The sequence below is a fragment of the Typopeltis vanoorti genome, chromosome 4, assembly GCF_054136105.1.
Source record: "Typopeltis vanoorti isolate ZY-2024b chromosome 4, IOZ_Tvanoo_1.0, whole genome shotgun sequence".
Lineage (NCBI taxonomy): Eukaryota > Metazoa > Arthropoda > Arachnida > Uropygi > Thelyphonidae > Typopeltis > Typopeltis vanoorti.
This window is the reverse complement of record NC_143552.1, coordinates 65350425-65371562: the sequence shown is the minus strand read 5'-3', so window position 1 is coordinate 65371562 and position 21138 is coordinate 65350425. Positions and strand designations below refer to the sequence as shown.

The window sequence follows — 21138 nt, the reverse complement described above, 5'->3', positions numbered from 1 at the left end:
AGCAACTTGGGTTAGTGAACAATGGAAGGGCGATTATTATGGGTGATTTTAATTTTTAAAAGTGAAATTTTAACAAAGACCATTTTAACTACACAAGGTTTACTTGATTCAGCTACGGACCACAACTATTTCTAGAATCCTGGGGTTTATAATATTCCATGTTCTTGATGCCTTTCTTACATAGGGCAGACATCTAAAAGTTTGAAAATTAAACAGAAAGAGCATATTGGAGACATTAATAACAACAGAGAAGACAGCTCACTGAATGGGATAAGAGTTCTATGCCTTAAACAGAGGACAATTTCACTGCTCATAATATAAAAGAATCTACTATGGTTATCTGTTCACAAGGTACACTCAGTAGGAATCAAGGATTGATCCTGTGTGATAATTGGAAATCTCTCATTAGATCTTTCAGCATATCAGACTAACTTTTCAGTCAACTATCTTGCACACATCACTGAACATCACTAACCAGTACCAGCTCCCATGCTCCTCATAGTTTCTGTTTCAACTTATATTGTAATGATTCCTACATGCTCTGTATTTTAGCAATGCTATAGCTAATGTTAGTCTTTTTATTAGATTTATGTTCTCCCTAAACAAGCAAAAGCAACAAGTATCTATGGTGAAAATAGTCAATTTTCATTTTAATACTGTTCCAACCAAATAAACCTAAAGTATTTCTCTTATAAAAGAGTGATTATTTTGAAGAGTATTAATGATCTAGCTGGTGACAAATGTGGTATGCATGAAGAGATGAAAAAGTTGCTGGTGCACAAACAAATGAGAACAGGTAAGAATAAGAAAGCAAAAATTGTGAGACTGTTGCCATATGATAGTTAAGCTCAGAAGAAGGGCTAGGATCGGAAATGAGTCAATGTGCATTTCTGTAGGAGGAATGGTATAGAGTTTGTGGATGTGTAGAGTGAGTTTGATGGGCAGAAGGACTAACATAAGGTAGACGGTTAGCATTTGAATTAATTCAGAATTAGGTGTCTCGAGAAATTACAGTTCAGTGAGAGTTTGGAAGTGTAGGCTCAGGGAAACTAGAATGTTTAGGGAGATACAGGTGAGTGTGGGTCCAGGAAACATAGACAACTGTGAGTGGAGACTGATTATGATGCTGAATGTAGCTCCCCTCACCCTCCCAAGCTCAGAACACTAATATAACAATCAACATAAGGTGTGAGGGGAGGAGGCTTGTGGGATGAAAGGGTTAATGCCAGAAGTATTCAGAATGGGAATGAGGAGTTTTTTGGCATTGGTTAGTTCAATTTTGCCAAAAATTATAGTCATAAGTAAGACATAGTTGATGGAAAATGATATGGTCATAGGAATAGAATGCAAGGGATATAGTCAATGGTGGCTTGTCTATAGGGGCCAGGCCCCACCTATATTTGTATAACTAGCCCAATAATTGTAGTTTTAAAAAATATGTTTCTGGTAATTATTATTATTTGATCTATTTCCAACACATTTTATTGTTTAATAAAAAAATTACTGTAGTATTTTGTGCCAATATTGTATAATGTGACTTAGTATGGTCTCTGGCCCCAGAGACCGTACATACCGCGCGATTCTTTGATTGTAAAGCACATGCACCAGCGATCATGTTTGTTTACCAGTCGCAACGCTTATCTTGGGGCCAGTTTAATCTGGCCCAGTCACTGTATTTGTACGTAAATAGCATGCGATTCTTTCATTGTCTTATTATTTATTCTCGTTGTTGATCTGTTTTATTGATTTTAGTGTGGTTAATTATTGTTGTCGTTTTTTGTTATAATTACTTTTAAAGTTAAATTTTTATTACATCCATAAATAATACATTTTAATTATGAACAAAATCGATAGTTCATATTATTTTTACTTTGTAAAAAATAAAATTTATGATTTTTCTTTGACTTTTATGTGTTTATATTTATGGGTTCTATTAGTCAATCTTAATTAAACAATTTAAAATTTTTAAAAATTTCTTTTCTATGAAGTTTCGACATTGATTTATAAAATAAATAATAGAAATAATAACTTTTTTTTTAACACTTGAAAAATGAAAACATTTTGCAGCGCAGCCAACTGGAGTCAAACCAGCGTCTTTGGATTGCCGGTCCACTGCTTTAGTACGATTATATTTTATTTACACCAAAGCATATATGTACAGTCAGAATAAATATATATATAACTATTTACAATATATATCTGTACATATAATGCTTATACAAGTCAGTATTCTCCACATCCTTGCCAGAATTCATTGTGTTATTTTAACAATTTTGGCAAAATATCCTCTAAATTGTAGATTCTTATCCACCATTAACTCAAGATCTCTTATTTCTTATTTTAAGATCATTCTGTTATGATAAGACAGAGTTTAAATCACATGCATCATTGCCAGCAGTGTGAGGACCACTGTAAGAAAAGGGTATATGTGAAACTACAAGGGTAGGGTGATTATGAAGAGCTCAGAAGACAGCTTGCAGGTGAAGCATGGAATGAGGACTTAGCTGGAAAAGAGATCAATGCAGCTTGGGGGATTTTCAAAAACTATCTAGTGCAATGTCTAAATGTATTCCAAGGGTGAGAAGGTTGAATAAGGTAGGTGTGAAATGGATGAATAAAGAGATTAAGTATGCGATACAGAGAAAAAGGGCATTATGGATGCAGTATAAGAGAAGCGAAAATAACCAATTCCATGAGACCAGGCAATGCGAGTGACTTGGTTGGTGAGGGTAGCTAAAGTGAGGTATCACTTTAGCTACTCTGAGGTAATCCCCCAAGCTGCATTGAACAGCAGTTAGCTAATGAAGCCAAAAAGAATCCTAAGGCATTATGTAGCCAGCAAAAGAAAGAATGATTATGAAAGGATGACATCAATTGGAGAAAATGGTATAAAGATAGCTGTAGCGGAAGGTGTGGGTGGAAATATTTAATGAGCATTCATAAAGGTCTTTCAATCTTGTGAATGTGACTTCATGGAGAGATTGAGAGCAGTTGATGATGGGGAGGAGAGACTGACTGTAAGTGAGCAAGAGGTGTTTGGGGAGTTGAGTAAACTAGATGTAAATAAGGCTGTGGGACTTGATAATATATCACCGCGTATTCTGAAGGAATGTGCCAGAGAGTTGACACCTGCCTTGACATATTTTTTTAATACGAGTCTTGTACTTGGTCAAGTTCCCAAGGAGTGAAAGGAGGGCAATAAGGAGGCATAATCAAGCCTACTATGTCAAAACTGGAAGAACTGTGAACATCTGCATCAGCAAACACAAAAGATACATCCGGTATTATCACTATGGCAAGTCAGGCCTAGCAGACCATGCTCTGGATACCCCTGCACACAGGATCAACTGGAAGAACACAAAAGTACTGCACAGAAGCTCTTACAAGTCGGAGAGAGATTGTTTTTAGAGGCAAGAGAAGCCCTGAAACACATTCCAAATCTCAACAAATATGGCTGTATAAATTTGCCTAAAATCTGGGAGACAGTCATCTTAAGAAAAAACTAGTACGGTTTTTTTTTTTTTTTTTCCTCTGTTTAGGACTCTAGTCTTATGTGATAGCTGCAATTTTTTTTTCAGATAGAGGGCGCCAAAATCAGGACTCTAGTCTTTGTGTTGCTGCTACAATTTTGTTAAACTAGTCCGTTGATTACAACATGTTGTTATAGTCTCGCGTATTGTGACAAACTGTGTTTTTGTGCTCTGAAGATGCTGGTTATAACACAAGCGAAATATCAGCAATAAGTTAATAAATTAATTACTTACTTATTTTTCTGTGTTCTAATATATACCTTTAAAAAAGAAACAACATGTATGACGAACACATAAGTCTGTCCACACGTTTAGATGTAAATAAGGCTGGGGGACTTTATAATATATCACGACATATTCTGAAGGAATGTGCCAGGAAGTTGATGCCAGCCTTGACATATTTTTTTAATACGAGTCTTGCACTGGATCAACTTACTAAGGCAGTGGTTCTCAAAGGGTGCGCCAAGGTGCACTGGTGTGCCCTAGAAGATTTCTGGGTGCGCCCTGTGGTATTCCAGAGAAATATGTATCCAGATATAAAAATAAATATAGTTACTCTATTATACCTTTTCATTACGGATATACTGCTCTTTTTGTCAACAGATCATTATTATGTTAATTAACAGCGGTTTTTCTTGCAAAGAGAACAAGATATGGTTTATTCTTGTTGTGTATATTTCTCAGAAATTTGTATATAGTGCGCCTACAATTATTTGTAGGATTTTAAATGCGCCCCAACTTCAAAAAGTTTGAGAACCACTGTCCTAAGGAGTGGAAGGAGGGCAAGACTGTGCCACTTCATAAAGGAGGTGATAGAACTCAAGCATCAAACTATAGGCCTATCTGTGTGGCAGATGTTGTAGTTAAGTTGTTGTAAAAGCTTGTGAGAACTAGGATCCAGAATTGGGTTGACAACAATGGTATTATCTTTGATGGACAGGATAAATTTGATAAAGGCAGGTCATGTTTTAGTAACTATTTACTTACTTTTACTTACTTATTACAATAAGGTGACTTATTCCATTGACAGAGGAGAAGGATACACAGTAATATACTTAGATTTCACAAAGGCTTTTGATAGATTACCCATGATAAATTGATAGTCAAACTAGAGTGGATGGGGTTGGATATTAGATTGATGCATTGGATTGGTGACTGGCTATCTGATAGGTATCAACAAGTTATGTATGGGTGAGCAATATCCAGGAAAAGGAAAGTTACTAGTGGTGTGCCTCAGGGGTCTGTTTCAGGGCCATTACTTTTTAACTTGTATATTAATGACATAGTGAAGATTTGGATGGAGATATTCAGTTATTTGCTGATGATGGAAAGTTGGGACGTACCATGAACAGTAGTGGAGATGTTGTGGCCTTACAAGAAGACTTGAATAAACTGAGTGATTGGGCACAGGAATGGGGGGATGTGAGTTCAATGTTGCAAAATGTAAGGTTTTAAAATTTGGAAAACAAAAATGGGATGCAGAATTTATGCTTGGTGAGGATATATTGTCAGAGGTGGAGGAAATAAGAAATCTGGGGGCAATAGTGGATAAGGATCTGAAATTTAGGGGGAAACTTAGTCAAAATTGTGAAGACAACACAAAGGCTTCTGGGAATGATGCGGAGGACACTGACTTGTAGAAGTAGAGAGATTCTTGTTCCATTGTATAAGGCTTTGATTAGGCCACACATGGACTATTGGGTTACAGGAAAATTCATCGAAAAGCGAATTCATCGAAAGACAATTCATCAAAAAGGCAATTCATCGAAAGACAATTCGTCAAAAATGCAATTAATCGAAAAACAATTCACCGAAAATTTTAAATTTCGATAATGTTATGGTAAAAGTAATCCATTTAGAACAAAAACTGAACCATGTAGACAGCTTCTTGTACCAACAACTTCTACTAAGTCATTTAAGTCAGAGAGCTTTTGTAATACAGTACATAATTTGGACACCTTATTTCTTTGTCGCCCCGAATATAGCTGAACTAAAAACTGGAACGGTTCGACATTTTCTTGTAGAAGTTTCAAATAGTGAATCTGAGTAAAATCCATCCCATAATAATTGCTGTATTGAAGTCGCATATTACTACTAGCAACAATAATAATAATGAAGCCCGCATAGTTCAGTCAGTAAAAACGAAGCCGTTTAGTTAGAAAGACTTGGGTAGTTGGATCCCATTTACGCATAATTTTTATCAGTCCTGTTCTGCTAAAGGTAAGCTAGCAGGCATAATATAGATATGGCTGGACTTTTCTTCCCGGAAACAGGCAAATCAGTCCCATGAACAGACATGAAACAGTTATCAGACAAGAAAGACTATAAAAAACATATTGTTCTATAATTTTTCCCTATGAAAGTAGCATTGTAATCTCCATATTCACAGTTTAGGTTTTGTTCTAAATGGATCAATTTTCTCATAACATTTTTGAAAATTTTAAATTTTTGGTGAACTGTTTTTTCGATGAATTGCCTTTGCAACAAATTGTCGTTCGATGAATTGTTTATTTGATGAATTGTCTTTCAATGAATTGCCTTTTTGATGAACTCTCCGGATACCGGACTACTGTGTCCAGATTTGGTCACCTGGTTTTCAGAAGGACGAAGAGATGTTGGAAAGGATCCAGAGGCGACTGACTATGGTAGTTTCTAACCACTTGAATGTCAAGTATGAAGAAAGATTGAGAAGCTGCAACTTGCAGAGTCTGGTGGACAGGAGGAGATATGATAGAGACCTACAAGTTGGTAAGGGGTTGTTATAGGATCAATGCTGAAGAGGTTCTACAGAAAACTGTGGGAGATCAGCGGAGAACCAGACGTCATCCCTGGAAATTGTACAAAGAGGGTGTGAGTAGGAGAGTGAGAGGCAGGTTTTTTTCATGCAGAGTTGTGAATGATTGGAATGCCTTGCCTGAGAGTGTGGTGTCTGCAAGGAGTTTGAGTGTGTTTACGACACATTATGATGAGCTGTGTGTATGATAAAAGGACCTCCTAGATGAGTCTTTGACTCAATGGGGGTCTTGGATAATAATAATAATAATAATAATAATAATAATACGTCAATTTGTGTGTCTAGAGTTGTACATATGGTGTTGTTGAGGTTGGTGAAAGCTAAGATCCAGAAATTGATTGATAACAGCAGTATTCTATTTGATGGTCAACACAGATTGGTTAAAAAGATCATATTTTGGCAATTTACTTAAATATTACAACAAGGTGATTGGGAAAGCCTATACAGTGGCATATTTCGATTTTAAAATGGCCTTTGATACACTACCACACAGTGTATCAAAGACGAAAGTTAGTCATGTGTTGAAGAGAAAAGTGCTATTTAGGGGATTGCAATCCTAAAAATGTGAGGACATCACAAGGAATCATGGTAATGATAAGCAAGTTCCTGACATATAGTAAAGAGGTTGCAATTCCATTTTATAATATCTTGAATTACTGTGTGCATATCTGATCACCTCATTCTGAAGAAATGATAAGTTCCTATATAATGAATATATAATGAAGAGATTTCAGGGAAGAATGAACAAATTGGTGTTGAAGATCTGGAATATTGGGTATGAAGACAGATTGAGGAAATGCCATTTGCAAAGCCTTGTGAATAATAGAAGGAAGGGTAATGTGAGTGACACATTTACGTTGGTAAGAGATTGTTCCTATGAAATTTGGTAGAGACTTCTTTAGAGAATGGAGGATAAGAGGGTAAACAAGAAACCATCCATTTAAGGTTTGTATAATAAGAGTGTAAGTAAAGAAACAGAACAAGTTTTTTTTTTTTTGCATTGTTTGAGATTGTGAGGAGTGCAGAAACAGTGAATGAACTTATGGCATGGTTTGATGAGCTTTGTGTCTGTGCAACAGTGGGGATCCCTGGCAATGAGCATTTTGACTTTATAGAAGACTAATGCTAATAATGCAATAATTCATGGACATGTCTCTTCATGGTCAACATTTGGCACTGAAGGCAAAGTTGATAGTCAATTGACATGGAAATGACTCCCACAGGGCACCATCAAGAAAGAGACAGAAGATCTGATACTTGCTTCTCAAGAACAAAAACTATATACAGTGGTGCCTCGTACTTTGAACGCTTCTAACTTCGAAGATTCCAGAGTTCAAATGCTTGAGAAAGCAAGAAATTTGATTGCAGTTCGAACGGCATTTCTAAGTTCAAACTATAGTCCAGGAACTCAGAGTCATATATAGCATTAGACATTTTTGGAATGCTATTGGGCATGCTTCTCCCCCACTAATTTCCCTCACTCACTTCCCCTTGCCTGTGCAGTGTGTGTCTGTCTCAGTCCACTGTGTATTGTCCCTTACTTTAAACAGCCTTAAACCCTTACTAGTCATTGTGTACGATGTTTGTGTAGAGAATTTTTAACTGTTTTTAGCATCCAAGAATGTAGAACGAACAAAACCTAAAAGAAAAGTTGTAGTATTCAATTGAGATGAAAAAAGAAATTATCATGAAACACGAAAGCGGTACACGTTTGACGGATCTGGCGACAATGTTTAAAATGTCAAAGTCAATGATAAGTAGCATTCTTAAGAATAAGGAAGCAATAAAAGCAGCAAATGTAGCTAAAGGTGTGACAACATTGACCTCCAGGAGATCACATGTTATTGAAGAGATGAATAAACTCCTTTTAGTGTGGATAAACGAGAAGCGATTACGTGGTGATGTTATTACTGAGAGAATTATTTGTGAGAAAGACAAACATCTGCATAGTGAACTTAAGAAATACATACCTGAGACCAGTACTAAAAATGGAGAGTTTAAAGGAAGTAGAGGCTGGCTTGGATAAATTCAAAAAACGAACTGGGATCCATAGTATTGTCATGCACGGAGAGCCTGTGAGTGCCGATGTAGAAGAAGCGAAACATATTTTTAAAAACCTTTAAGGAGTACGTGGATAGTGAGGGATTTGTATCTCAACAGGTTTTTAATTATGATGAAACAGGTCTTTTTTTAGAAAAACATGCCCAAAAGGACCTATATCACAAAAGAAGAAAAGACGGCACCGGGATATAAACCTATGAAAGATAGAATTACTTTGCTGCTTTGTGCTAGTGGAGATTGTAAGATAAAGCCTTTGCTCGTTTACTATTCTGAAAATCCATGCATTTTTAAAAAGAACAATGTCATAAAGAGCAAATTCGGTGTTATGTGGAGGGCCAACATGAAAGCGTGGGTTAACAGAGAGTTTTTCACTGAGTGGATTTATCAAAAATTTGCTCACACTGTAAAAGCTTATCTTACTGAAAAATCTACCATTAAAAACTCTTCTAGTGATGGACAATGCTCCTGCTCATCCCCCAAATTTAGAGGGGGATTTAGTTGGTGAATTCAGTTTCATCAAGATAAAGTTTTTGCCATCCAATACCACTTCTATCATACAATCCATGGACCAGCAAGCAATTTCAAACTTCAGAAAACTGTATATTAAGGCTATGTTTCAAAAGTGCTTTGAAATAACCAATGCCACAGAACTGACTCTTAAAGAATTTTGGAAAGAGCATTACAACATTCTTCATTGCTTAAGGATCGTCAATAAGGCATGGAAAGAAGTTATTATTATTATTATTATTATTAAACAAGACCTCATGGAGTCAAAGACTCATCTAGGAGGTCCTTTTATCTCACACACATCTCATCATACCGGGTCTTAAACACATTCAAACTCCTTGCAGACACCACACTCTCAGGCAAGAGCATTCCAATCATTCACAACTCTGCACGAAAAAAACCTGCCTCTCACTCCCCTACTCACACCCTCTTTATACAGTTTCCAGGTATGACCTCTGTTCTCCCCTGATCTCCCACTATTCTCTGTAGAACTTCTCCACCATTGATCCTATAACAACCCCTTACCAACTTGTTGGTCTCTATCATATCTCCCCTCTTCCTTCTCTCCACTAGACTCTGCAAATTACATCTTTTCAATCTTTCCTCATACTCGACATTCCAGAGGTCAGAAACTACCTTAGTCAGTCGCCTTTGGGCACTTTCCAACATCTCTTCATCCTTCTGAAAACCAGGTGACCAAATTTGGGCACAATAGTCCATGTGTGGCCTAATCAAAGCCTTATACAATGGAACAAGAATCTCCCTACTTCTACACGTCAGTGTCCTCCTCATCATTCCCAGAAGTCTTTGTGTTGTCTTCACAATTTTGGCGATGTGTCCCCTAAATTTTAGATCCTTATCCACTATCACTCCCAGATCTCTTATTTCCTCTACTTCCAACAATATATTCTCACCAAGCATAAATTCTGCATCCCATCTTTGTTTTCCAAATTTTAAAACCTTACATTTTGCAACATTGAACTCACATCCCCATTTGCTTGCCCAATCACTCAATTTATTCAAGTCTTCTTGCAAAGCCACAACATCTTCACTACTCTTTATGGTTCGTCCCAACTTTGCATCATCTGCAAACAACTGAATATCTCCATCCAAATCTTCGCCAATATCATTAATATACAAGTTAAATAGTAATGGCCCTAAAACAGATCCCTGAGGCACTCCACTAGTGACTTTCCTTTTCCTGGATACTGCACCCCCATACACAACTTGTTGATACCTATCAGATAGCCAGTCTCCAATCCAATGCACTAATCTAATATCCAACCCCATTTGCTCTAGTTTGACTGTCAACTTATCATGAGGTACTCTATCAAAAGCTTTTGCAAAATCCAAGTATATTACTGTGTATCCTTCTCCTCTGTCCAAGGAAGCAGTCACTTTATTGTAATAAGTAAGTAGATTACTAAAACACGACCTCCCTTTAGCAAATCCATGCTGTCCATCAAAGATTATACCATTGTTGTCAACCCAACTCTGGATCCTAGTTCTCACAAGCTTCTCCAACAACTTAACCACAACACCTGACACACAGATAGGCCTATAGTTTGATGCTTGAGTTCGATCACCTCCTTTATGAAGTGGCACAATCTTGCCCTCCTTCCACTCTTTAGGGACTTGACCAAGTGCAAGACTCGTATTAAAAAAATATGTCAAGGCAGGTGTCAACTCTCTGGCACATTCTTTCAGAATACGCGGTGATATATTATCAAGTCCCACAGCCTTATTTACATCTAGTTTACTCAACTCCCCAAACACCTCTTGCTCACTTACAGTTAGTCTCTCCTCCCCATCATCAACTGCTCTTAATCTCTCCATGAAGTCACATTCACAAGATTGAAAGATCTTTATGAACTGCTCATTAAGTATCTCCACCACACATTCTGCAACAGCTGTCTTTATACCATAATAGATTTAGTTTATTTAGTTTAATCCTTTATCCCAGTGAGAGCAAACAAAGTTTGCGCCTGAAAATATCTTCAGGACTAAATATATAGTGTTGTACTATCTTATCCAGTAAGTAGTGCAACACCAAGGCAACTCGTGGCAAAGGTGGAGCAAGCTACCAGGCACTTCTAACCCCAGGCACTTCTAACCCAGTATCTCCCATAATGCAAAACACATTTCCTATGTGGATATCTTATCCAGTAAGTAGTGCAACACCAAGGCAACTCGTGGCAAAGGTGGAGCAAGCTACCAGGCACTTCTAACCCCAGGCACTTCTAACCCAGTATCTCCCATAATGCAAAACACATTTCCTATGTGGATATGTATACTGTTATGCATTAAAGGGATTGGCCATCTACCCAGACTAGTTTCGACCTTTATTGAGGTCTCTTCAGTGGGAGCCAGGCCCAGAGCTGGAGATACCAGGCAGAAGCGGTAGCAAGTCATCTGTGCCTATGGGAGTTGCCAAAAGGTTTATCACCTTTTTTAAAAATTACTCTGGATTTAGAGAAAGATGTTGAAAATTTATTTATCAGTAGGTTAGACTATTGAGGTCTCTTCAGTGGGAGCCAGGCCCAGAGCTGGAGATACCAGGCAGAAGCGGTAGCAAGTCATCTGTGCCTATGGGAGTTGCCAAAAGGTTTATCACCTTTTTTAAAAATTACTCTGGATTTAGAGAAAGATGTTGAAAATTTATTTATCAGTAGGTTAGACTATAATAGATTTAGTTTAATCCTTTATCCCAGTGAGAGCAAACAAAGTTTGCGCCTGAAAATATCTTCAGGACTAAATATAGTGTTGTACTATCTTATCCAGTAAGTAGTGCAACACCAAGGCAACTCGTGGCAAAGGTGGAGCAAGCTAGCAGGCACTTCTAACCCAGTATCTCCCATAATGCAAAACACATTTCCTATGTGGATATGTATACTGTTATGCATTAAAGGGATTGGCCATCTACCCAGACTAGTTTCGACCTTTATTGAGGTCTCTTCAGTGGGAGCCAGGCCCAGAGCTGGAGATACCAGGCAGAAGCAATAGCAAGTCATCTGAAGCAAGCCCCACTGAAGAGACCTCAATAAAGGTCGAAACTAGTCTGGGTAGATGGCCAATCCCTTTAATGCATAACAGTATACATATCCACATAGGAAATGTGTTTTGCATTATGGGAGATACTGGGTTAGAAGTGCCTGGGGTTAGAAGTGCCTGGTAGCTTGCTCCACCTTTGCCACGAGTTGCCTTGGTGTTGCACTACTTACTGGATAAGATAGTACAACACTATATTTAGTCCTGAAGATATTTTCAGGCGCAAACTTTGTTTGCTCTCACTGGGATAAAGGATTAAACTAAATCTATTATAGTCTAACCTAGTGATAAATAAATTTTCAACATCTTTCTCTAAATCCAGAGTAATTTTTAAAAAAGGTGATAAACCTTTTGGCAACTCCCATAGGCACAGATGACTTGCTACTGCTTCTGCCTGGTATCTCCAGCTCTGGGCCTGGCTCCCACTGAAGAGACCTCAAGTTCCAGATTTAGCGGCCCCGAGAGAAAGCTCCATGTTCCAGTCTTCTTTTGGATTCCAGTTGCCAGTTACCAGATCCCGAGAGAGAGCTCCTATTACAGTATTGTTTGGTAAGAACCCTTCTAGTTTTTCTTTTGTTGGTTTTTATTTTTTGCGGCCTCGTTCCAATCGGTGCAGGTCCGTTTTAGGGTATTTCCTTTTGGGGACTGAAATTTGCTATTCCGTTGGTAAGGTATTTGCTTTTAAACAATGTCGAAATTCTTGCCAAGAGTTCGTACTCTCGGGATCGAAATTGACCCAAACATCGACAAAGCGACGTTTGTGAGAGCTCTTCTCATAGTCGTCAAAGCAGAAAGTATTTATGGGCTTACCCCTTACGGGGGGGGTAGATTCCAAGTAGTAACAAACAACATAGAAACAAGAGAAACGCTCCTTAAGGGTGTAGAATGTGAAGGGAAAAAATACCTACCCTTCCTAGTCGGAAGTATTTTAAAATCCATAAAAATTGACAGGTTTCCACTCGAATATCTAGAGAAAGGGGTGGAAATCATTAAAACCATTTTCTCCAAGTGGGGGACTGTCCGAAACGTAACATTCGGACAAGACGCGGATATCCCAGAGTGGAAATCAGGGGAAGTGAGCATTTCAATCGAGATGAAAACCGAGGTCCCCAACTTGATTTTTTTAGGCTCAGCAAGAGTAATAGTCAATTATCCAGGCGTAAGAAAACAATGTTTTCGGTGCACCGCTTTGGGTCACCTTAGCGCTCACTGCCCGAAAAACAACACATGCCGCAACTGCTTATCGACAGAACACACATTGAATCAATGTGAGTCACCGTGCCGTTAATGTGGGAACACATCCCATAAAATAGATATTTGTCCTAATAGGACCCTTGCAGAAAGGGCAGGAGGCTCCATAACACCTGTGGCAGTAGCCATTCCTAAGCTCACAACACAGGACTCTCGAGCTACCGGCCAAACAGTAAACGAACCACAAACAACTGAACCAGAAGAGTTTCCAGCCCTCCAACCGCCAGTTACCGCAACGACTACTGGGAGGAACGCAGAAGGGAGAATTAGGATGAAAAAGAAACAGAACACTATGAAATCTTACACCAATGAATCGGAAGGCAACAATAACAGTACAGAAACAGAGGAAATGGAAATCAACACCAGTACAACAAAACGACCCATCACACCAGAAGAAGAAGGAGAAATGAAACGAAATAAACAGGATACAAACACCAGTTCTTCTCACGCCATTACAAAACCGGTAAAAAGAAAAGAACCCCGATATGAATATTCGAATGTAACAGAACGAATCCTATTCTATCTTAGGAATAAACCCGAGATAAAAAACAAAGTCCACACAGCTGTACAGGAAAAGGGAGACGTGGCTTTGCAATGTGAAGGTGAGCTAGAGAGTCTTAGAATATGGCTCAAGTTTGGGAAAGTCACTTACGACCGAGCGGAATGGAATGAATGCTTGAAGAGAATATGGCAACTTAATGATGAAGAGTCAGTACACGTACTCACAGTGATGGAAAACGTGGTAAAAGACTATGAGGAAGCGGTAAGAGATAGCAGGGCAAATATGACATAAAAAAAAAAAAAAAAAAAAAAAAAAGCCCCTTCTAAGTTTCTTGGTTCTGTTTTTGTATGTTCACGCTTAATCCACATAGGAGGGGGCAGACCTGAGAACCCGAGCAGCGAAGGCTTACAGCGAGGCGGTGCAGCTCCTTGCAGGCTGCATCACTCGGGCCAGGCTCTTCCCCCGTTCTTGCAGTACTTTTCTGTTAATTCACCGACTTTTATTGTTCTCTTTATGCGTGTTCTAGCTCCTTTGTTGTTTCTGTTTATGTGTGTCCTAGTTCTTTTGATTTTCAATTTATGTGTGTCTTCCTGCATTTGTTTTTTCACTTCTTTCATCGGCCAGACATCTGAAGAGGTGGCTGGCCGGAGAACGCGGAGGAGAACGGATGGAGGGAGATAATGTCGGAGATCTGCTTGGTGCTGGCATTTAAGTCAGACCAGGTGGATCGACTGAGGCCTCTTTTAACTACCTACTACTATCCACTCTATCTTTCTTCTCCTCTCTCTCTATCAAGCTGACTCTCAGCACAACTTTTTTTTTAAATCTAAAGAGGCCAGTGATGAAAGGCATGAACTCCCATTCTACCTCAATAAAGGTCGAAACTAGTCTGGGTAGATGGCCAATCCCTTTAATGCATAACAGTATACATATCCACATAGGAAATGTGTTTTGCATTATGGGAGATACTGGGTTAGAAGTGCCTGGTAGCTTGCTCCACCTTTGCCACGAGTTGCCTTGGTGTTGCACTACTTACTGGATAAGATAGTACAACACTATATTTAGTCCTGAAGATATTTTCAGGCGCAAACTTTGTTTGCTCTCACTGGGATAAAGGATTAAACTAAATCTATTATAGTCTAACCTAGTGATAAATAAATTTTCAATGTCTTTATACCATTTCCTCCAATCAATGTCATCCTTCCATAATCATTCTTTCTTTTGCTGGCTACATATCGAAAGAACTCCCTAGGATTCTTTTTAGCTTCATTAGCTAACTGCTGTTCATACCTCTCTTTAGCTACTCTCACCAACCAAGTCACTCTCCTTGCCTGGTCTTTGTAGAACTCACGAAATTGGTTACTTCCACTTCTCTTATGTTTCCTCCACAATGCTATTTTTCTCTGTATTGCATGCTTAATCTCTTTATTCATCCATCTCACACCTAACTTATTTAACCTTCTCACCCGTGGTATACATTTAGACATTGCATCCACTAAATATTTTTTGAAAATCCCCCAAGCTGCATTGATCTCTTTTCCAGCTAACTCCTCATTCCATGCTACACCCGCAAGCTGTCTCCTGAGCTCTTCATAATCACCCCCCCTTGTAGTTCCACATATGCCCTTTTTTCACAGGGGTCCTTGCACTGCTGGCAACCACCCAAGTAATCACCTCATGGTCACTTTCACCAATTGGTGGATGATTTGATACCTCATTGATAATTACATCCTCCGATGAGATGACCAAATCCAAGACCCTTAATCCTCTTGTGCCCTCTGTTACATACTGTCTGAGGTAGTTATCCCTCAAAAACTCAAGAAACTCATTTTCTTTACTTCCAGTTGCTATCTCTTCATTCCAGTCTATATTGCCATAATTAAAATCACCCATAATGATCACCCTTTTCTTATTTGCTTGGCTTATTTGACTATACATTTCACTATCACCACCATCCACATTACCAGGTCTATAACAACATCCCACCAAGTATTTGATTCTATTCACCTCTATCTCACACCATACTGCCTCAAAACCACTGGCCCCATTTCCCTCTTGCATCTCTACCTTGTATGGACATAACTCTTTCTCTATCATCAATAGCACTCCCCCTCCCTTTTTACCCCTTCTATCCTCACGAAACACATCATACCTTTCCATCTCTATTCCTGTCAGGATGTCATCCTCATCTAACCATGTCTCACTTATTCCGACAATCTCTGGGTGCACAGACGCAATTAGTGCAACCATTTCATCCGCCTTGTTTCTTATACTTCTAGCATTGGTATACAAACACAACAACTCATTTCTGGATCTACAGCTAGTTCCACTGATACCACTCACTCGATGTGATCTCTCCATGCTGGACTGGGGCCATTTCCCTTTCTGCTTCTTTATTTTAGAACCCTTTGCAATTCCATCTGTTTCCTTTTGATCCCTGATCATCCCATTACTTTCCTGCCTACAAGTTGCTATTAAAACAATGATTTCTGCTTGGAAAAAACTCTGGCCAGATTGTATTTCAGTCAGTGAAGTAGTAAGCTGTGAAGAAGAGTCTGTTGTAAATGAAATTGTGTCTTTGGGTAAAGCTATAGGATTAGAGGTGAGTGATGAGGATGTAGAGGAGTTAATAGATGATCATAAAACCGAACTCAGCACAGAAGAACTTCAAAATCTTCATGATCAACAACAAAAAGAAGTGAAAAAAGAAATTTTTATGGAAGAGAAGGATACCAAAGGATGCATTTCCAATGCCGACCTTCAAGAATTGTTCTCTGTTTGGGTTAGAACACAAGCTATTGTGGAAAAATGGCACCCTAATAAGACAGTAGCGACCAGGAATATCAACTTATTCAATGACAACGTGATGGGTTATTTCAAAAATATCAAAAAAAATCGTCAGCACCAAACAACATTAGATAGATAGATTCTTCTCTGCAGAAAAAAGAGAACATGGATCAGCATTCTCAACTCCAGCTAAGAAGCAGAAAGAAAGATACTTAACAACAGGAGCATTATTTTTGTCTTTGTGATTTTTATATTAAAAATATATTCTTTACTGTTGTAATATTTTCATGTTGTAATAATTAAAATTAATAAAATAAATATAAGATTATTTTGTTTTTTCTGAGTTATTAACTTTAAAAAACCTAAAATAGATAAAATAAAAAAAAATTAATGAAAATTTTTGGATATGGGAATGGATTATTTCGCTTTCCATTATTTCTTATGTAAAATCTTGATTCAGACTTCGAAAGATTCATAGTTAGAACAGGTTTCTGGAACGAATTAAATATGAACTACGAGGCACCACTTTATTGGAAATTGTGTATAGTTTTGTGTAGGAAATATGTTTTTTTAACTAGTAAAACCATTTGGAAATATGCAATTGAAAAAGTTATTGATAATGAAAAGTGCAAAGCTGTTACAGGACTATAAAATTCAGGCATATAGACATGTGAAAACACAACATTCCAGATAAGACTGTGGTCAAATAGCAACGCATATGGTCTACTCATTGATAAGGTGATACCAAGGAACAGCAGAGCAGAAGAAAAAGTGTATGAAATTTGACAAAATATGTTGGCCGAGTGGTTAGCGTATCCACTCTCCAGCCAAAAGGCTGCGGTTCAAATCCCGCCATGGCCATGGATGTTTGTAGTGTCTGTGAAAATACTAGTGATGGTGGTTGGCAGTAGATAGTGTTGGTGTAGTTGTGGTTCATTGTAGTTGGTGGATTGTGTAGTGGAGACAGAGATGTAGAGTAGTCCCTCCCTTAATGAGTCCTCAGACTCCCTGGAGATGTCACGTAATAATAACAATATGAAGATCTAGAGATTGAAATTCAAAGAATTTGAAACAAAAGAGCGACAACAGGTATAAATATCATAGGAGCACTAGGAACATTACCAAGACTGTTAATGAAATACCTAGAAGAGCTGAGACTTCCATATATATCACCATCTCAACTCCAGGAAACAGCATTAGGAACATCTCACATTTTATATACAGTCAATTCTTAAACCTTTCAATGAGGACCAAATTGGACATTTTTCAGTGATGTGAATATTTTGTTACATTTTTTTTGTACACTTAGACTATGAACAATGTCAACTGAATTCAGAAATATAATAATAATAGGAAGGATTCCTTAAATAAACAAACAAGATATATATAATGTCTTCAAGTTAACTGCCTTACCATAATTCCTGCTTCACCAGCAGCTTTGACTGCAGCTTGGGAAGAATTTAAAGCATCATTAATGGCATCAACAATAGTATTATATGCTGAAGCTGCCTTCACTGCACCATCTGCACTGTCTCTTGTGTCAGCTAATAAACTAAAAATGACGTAAAAAAATTTGTTACAAAATTAGAGCATATTATTTTTTTTCCTTAAAAAAGAATAGATAAATACACTGACATTATTAAATATCAAGAGACTTAAAATTTAATTTCTGATGCTGACCTGCAGAGATAAAGAGTTGTTATTCCATTGCATAAAGCCCTGATCAGACAAAACATGGACTATTGTTCTCAAATTTGGTCCCTAGGATTTGAAGGGGACAAATTTTTTTTTAATGAGTCTTGCACAGGATCGGGTTCCTGGAGAGTGGTGGGTGGGATTGTGCTGCTTCACGGGGGAGGTGATGGAGCTCGGGCATCGGGCTATGGGCCTGTCTGTGTGTGTGTGTGTGTGTGTGTGTGTCAGATGTTGTGGCTGGGTTGTTGGGGAGACTTGTGAGAACTGGGGGTCCAGAATTGGGTTGACAACAATGGTATTATCTTTGATAGACAGTGCAGATTTGCTGGGGGAGGTCATGTGAAGCTTTGGTGGTCTACTTACTTGTTACAATGGGGTGACTGCTTCCTTGGACAGAAGGTGGGTGTGCACAGTGATATACTTAGATTTTGCAAAGGCTTTTGATAGATTATCGCATGATCTGAAATTTGGGGGGGAAACGTGGCCAAAGTTGTGGGGATGGCACAGGGGCTTCTGGGAATGATGCAGAGGACACTGACTTGTGGAAGTGGGGAGATTCTTGTTCCATTGTGTGGGGCTTTGATTGGGCCACATATGGACTATTGTGACCAGATTTGGTCACCTGGTTTTCAGAAGGATGAGGATGTTGGAGGGGGGGGGGATCAGGGACAACTGACTGGGGTTCTTTTCTAACCTCTGGAATGTCGAGTTTGGGGAAGGTTTGAGGGGATGCAACTTGCAGAGTCTGGTGGATGTCCCCCCCCCCACACTGTCTCATCCCTGGAGACTGTGGGGGGGGGAGAGTAAGGGGGAGGGTTTTTTTTCATGCAGAGTTGTGAATGATTGGAATGCCTTACCTGGGAGTATGATGTCTGCAGAGAATTGGAGTGTGTTTAAAGCATGGTATGACGAGCTGTGTGTATATATGGAAGGACCTCCCAGATGAGTCTTTGACTCCATGGGGTCTTGGGTGATAATAATAATAATAATAATAAATTAATTGTGGAAAAGGTACAGAGGCCATGTCTAAGAGATTACTCTGGATTTGTGAACTGTTCATAAAATATCTCAAATATATCCTCCACAGCAGTTGTCCTTATATACAATTTTCTCCAAACAATGCCATACTACCATAATCACTGTTTTCTTGCTGTCTATATATTGAAAGAAATCTCTACAGTGCTGTCATAGTGCACTTCTGCTACCTTATCAACCGAGTCACCCTGCTTGCCAATTCTTTATACAACTCATGGAATTAATTATTACAACTCATCTTATGTTGTCTCCTTGAAAGGTATATGTGAAACTGTATATGTGAAATATAATAAATTTAGTTTAATCCTTTATCCAAGTGTGAGCAAACAAATTTGCACCTGAAAGTATCTTCAGGACTGGGGTAAGGTGGTACAACACCAGGCAACTCGTTGCAAAGGTGGAGCAAGCTAACATTACTCCTATCTTAGTATCTCCCATAATGCAAAACACATCTCCTTGCAGATATGTATAATGTTATGCATTAAGGGAAGGTACACTACCCAGACTAGTTTCGACCTTTATTGAGGTCTCTTCAGTGGGAGCCAGGCCCAAGTGGGGATACCAAGCAGAAGCATTAGCAAGGTCATCTCTACCTATAGGAGTTGCCAAACGGTGTGCCATCTTTTTATTAAATTACTCTGGATTTAGAGAAAGATGTTGAAAGTTTATTTTTCACTTGGTTAGAGTATAATAAAATTTGTTTAATCCTTTATCCAACATCTTTCTCTAAATCCAGAGTAATTTATTAAAAAAAGGGTGGCACACCATTTGGCAACTCCTATAGAGAGAGAGAGAGAGAGAGAGAGAGAGAGAGAGAGATGACCTTGCTAATGTTTCTGACTGGTATCTCCAGTTGGGCCTGCTCCCACTGAAGAGACCTCAATAAAAGTTGACACTAGTCTGGGTAGTGGCCCTTCCCTTAATGCATAACATTAGACATATCCGCAAGGAGATGTGTTTTGCATTATAGGAGATACTGAGATAGGAGTGTTGGTAGCTTGCTCCACCTTTGCAATGAGTTGCCCTGGTGTTGTACCACCTTACCCCAGTCCTGAAGATACTTTCAGGCACAAACTTTGTTTGCTCACACTTGGATAAAGGATTAAACTAATTTTATTATACAGTAAGCATCAAGCTGACAACACATCTCAGAATGTTTTGATAGAAGTGCAGTGTAAAATAAAGTCAGGGAATTGGAACATGAACTCCATAAATGACCATATAAGACTACCACTATTAAAAGCTTTACATAAATATAAGCTAAAACAGCTCCTATACAGCAGAGCCTATATCATTACAGTGAAGTATGGTAGCAAACTGCAAGAGCAAAAGCTAAGGATGAAACAATCTGCACTATTGAAAATCTGGTTGGAACGAAAAGTCAACAAACTTCGTCAACAAAAAAGTCAAAATCTGGATCTGATTTGAGCAACTTAAACAGTTTTAAAGAAGGACAGCTTAAAAATAATAACATCGAAAATAAACTGATTAACACACATAATTTGGCCAAAAAAACAATTGCTGAAGTTACTGAAGAGCTAAAACAAAGAATTATAGTGACTGCACAGAAAATTAAAAGATATGAAGCAAGAATAAACCAATATGTACAAAATACGCAATTTCAACAGAACAAACGTCAATTCTTTCAGTCTCTCCAGAGAAATACAAATGCAAACAATCATTCACCTGAAAAAGAAGAAACACTCAAATTTGGAAGTCAATCTGGGATAATCCTACTGAACATAATTAAGATGCCTCATGCCTTAAGGAAATAGAAAAAGAAATGAAACAAAAACAAATGCAAAATGTCATTATCACTAAATAAATGATCAGTGCACAAGCTAGAATTGGAACATGAACTCCATAAATGACCATATAAGACTACCACTATTAAAAGCTTTACATAAATATAAGCTAAAACAGCTCCT

General features: G+C 38.3%; 1 protein-coding gene across 1 annotated transcript in view; it reads right to left on the bottom strand.

The window, feature by feature from the left end:
• The window catches only part of LanA (laminin subunit alpha), a 1191635-nt gene that overhangs the window by 265850 nt on the left and 904647 nt on the right, over nucleotides 1-21138 (bottom strand). Inside the window, exon 44 of the mRNA XM_090391815.1 lies at nucleotides 17894-18032. Coding sequence (XP_090247941.1) covers nucleotides 17894-18032 — 139 coding nt within the window. The remainder of the gene's footprint in view (nucleotides 1-17893; nucleotides 18033-21138) is intronic.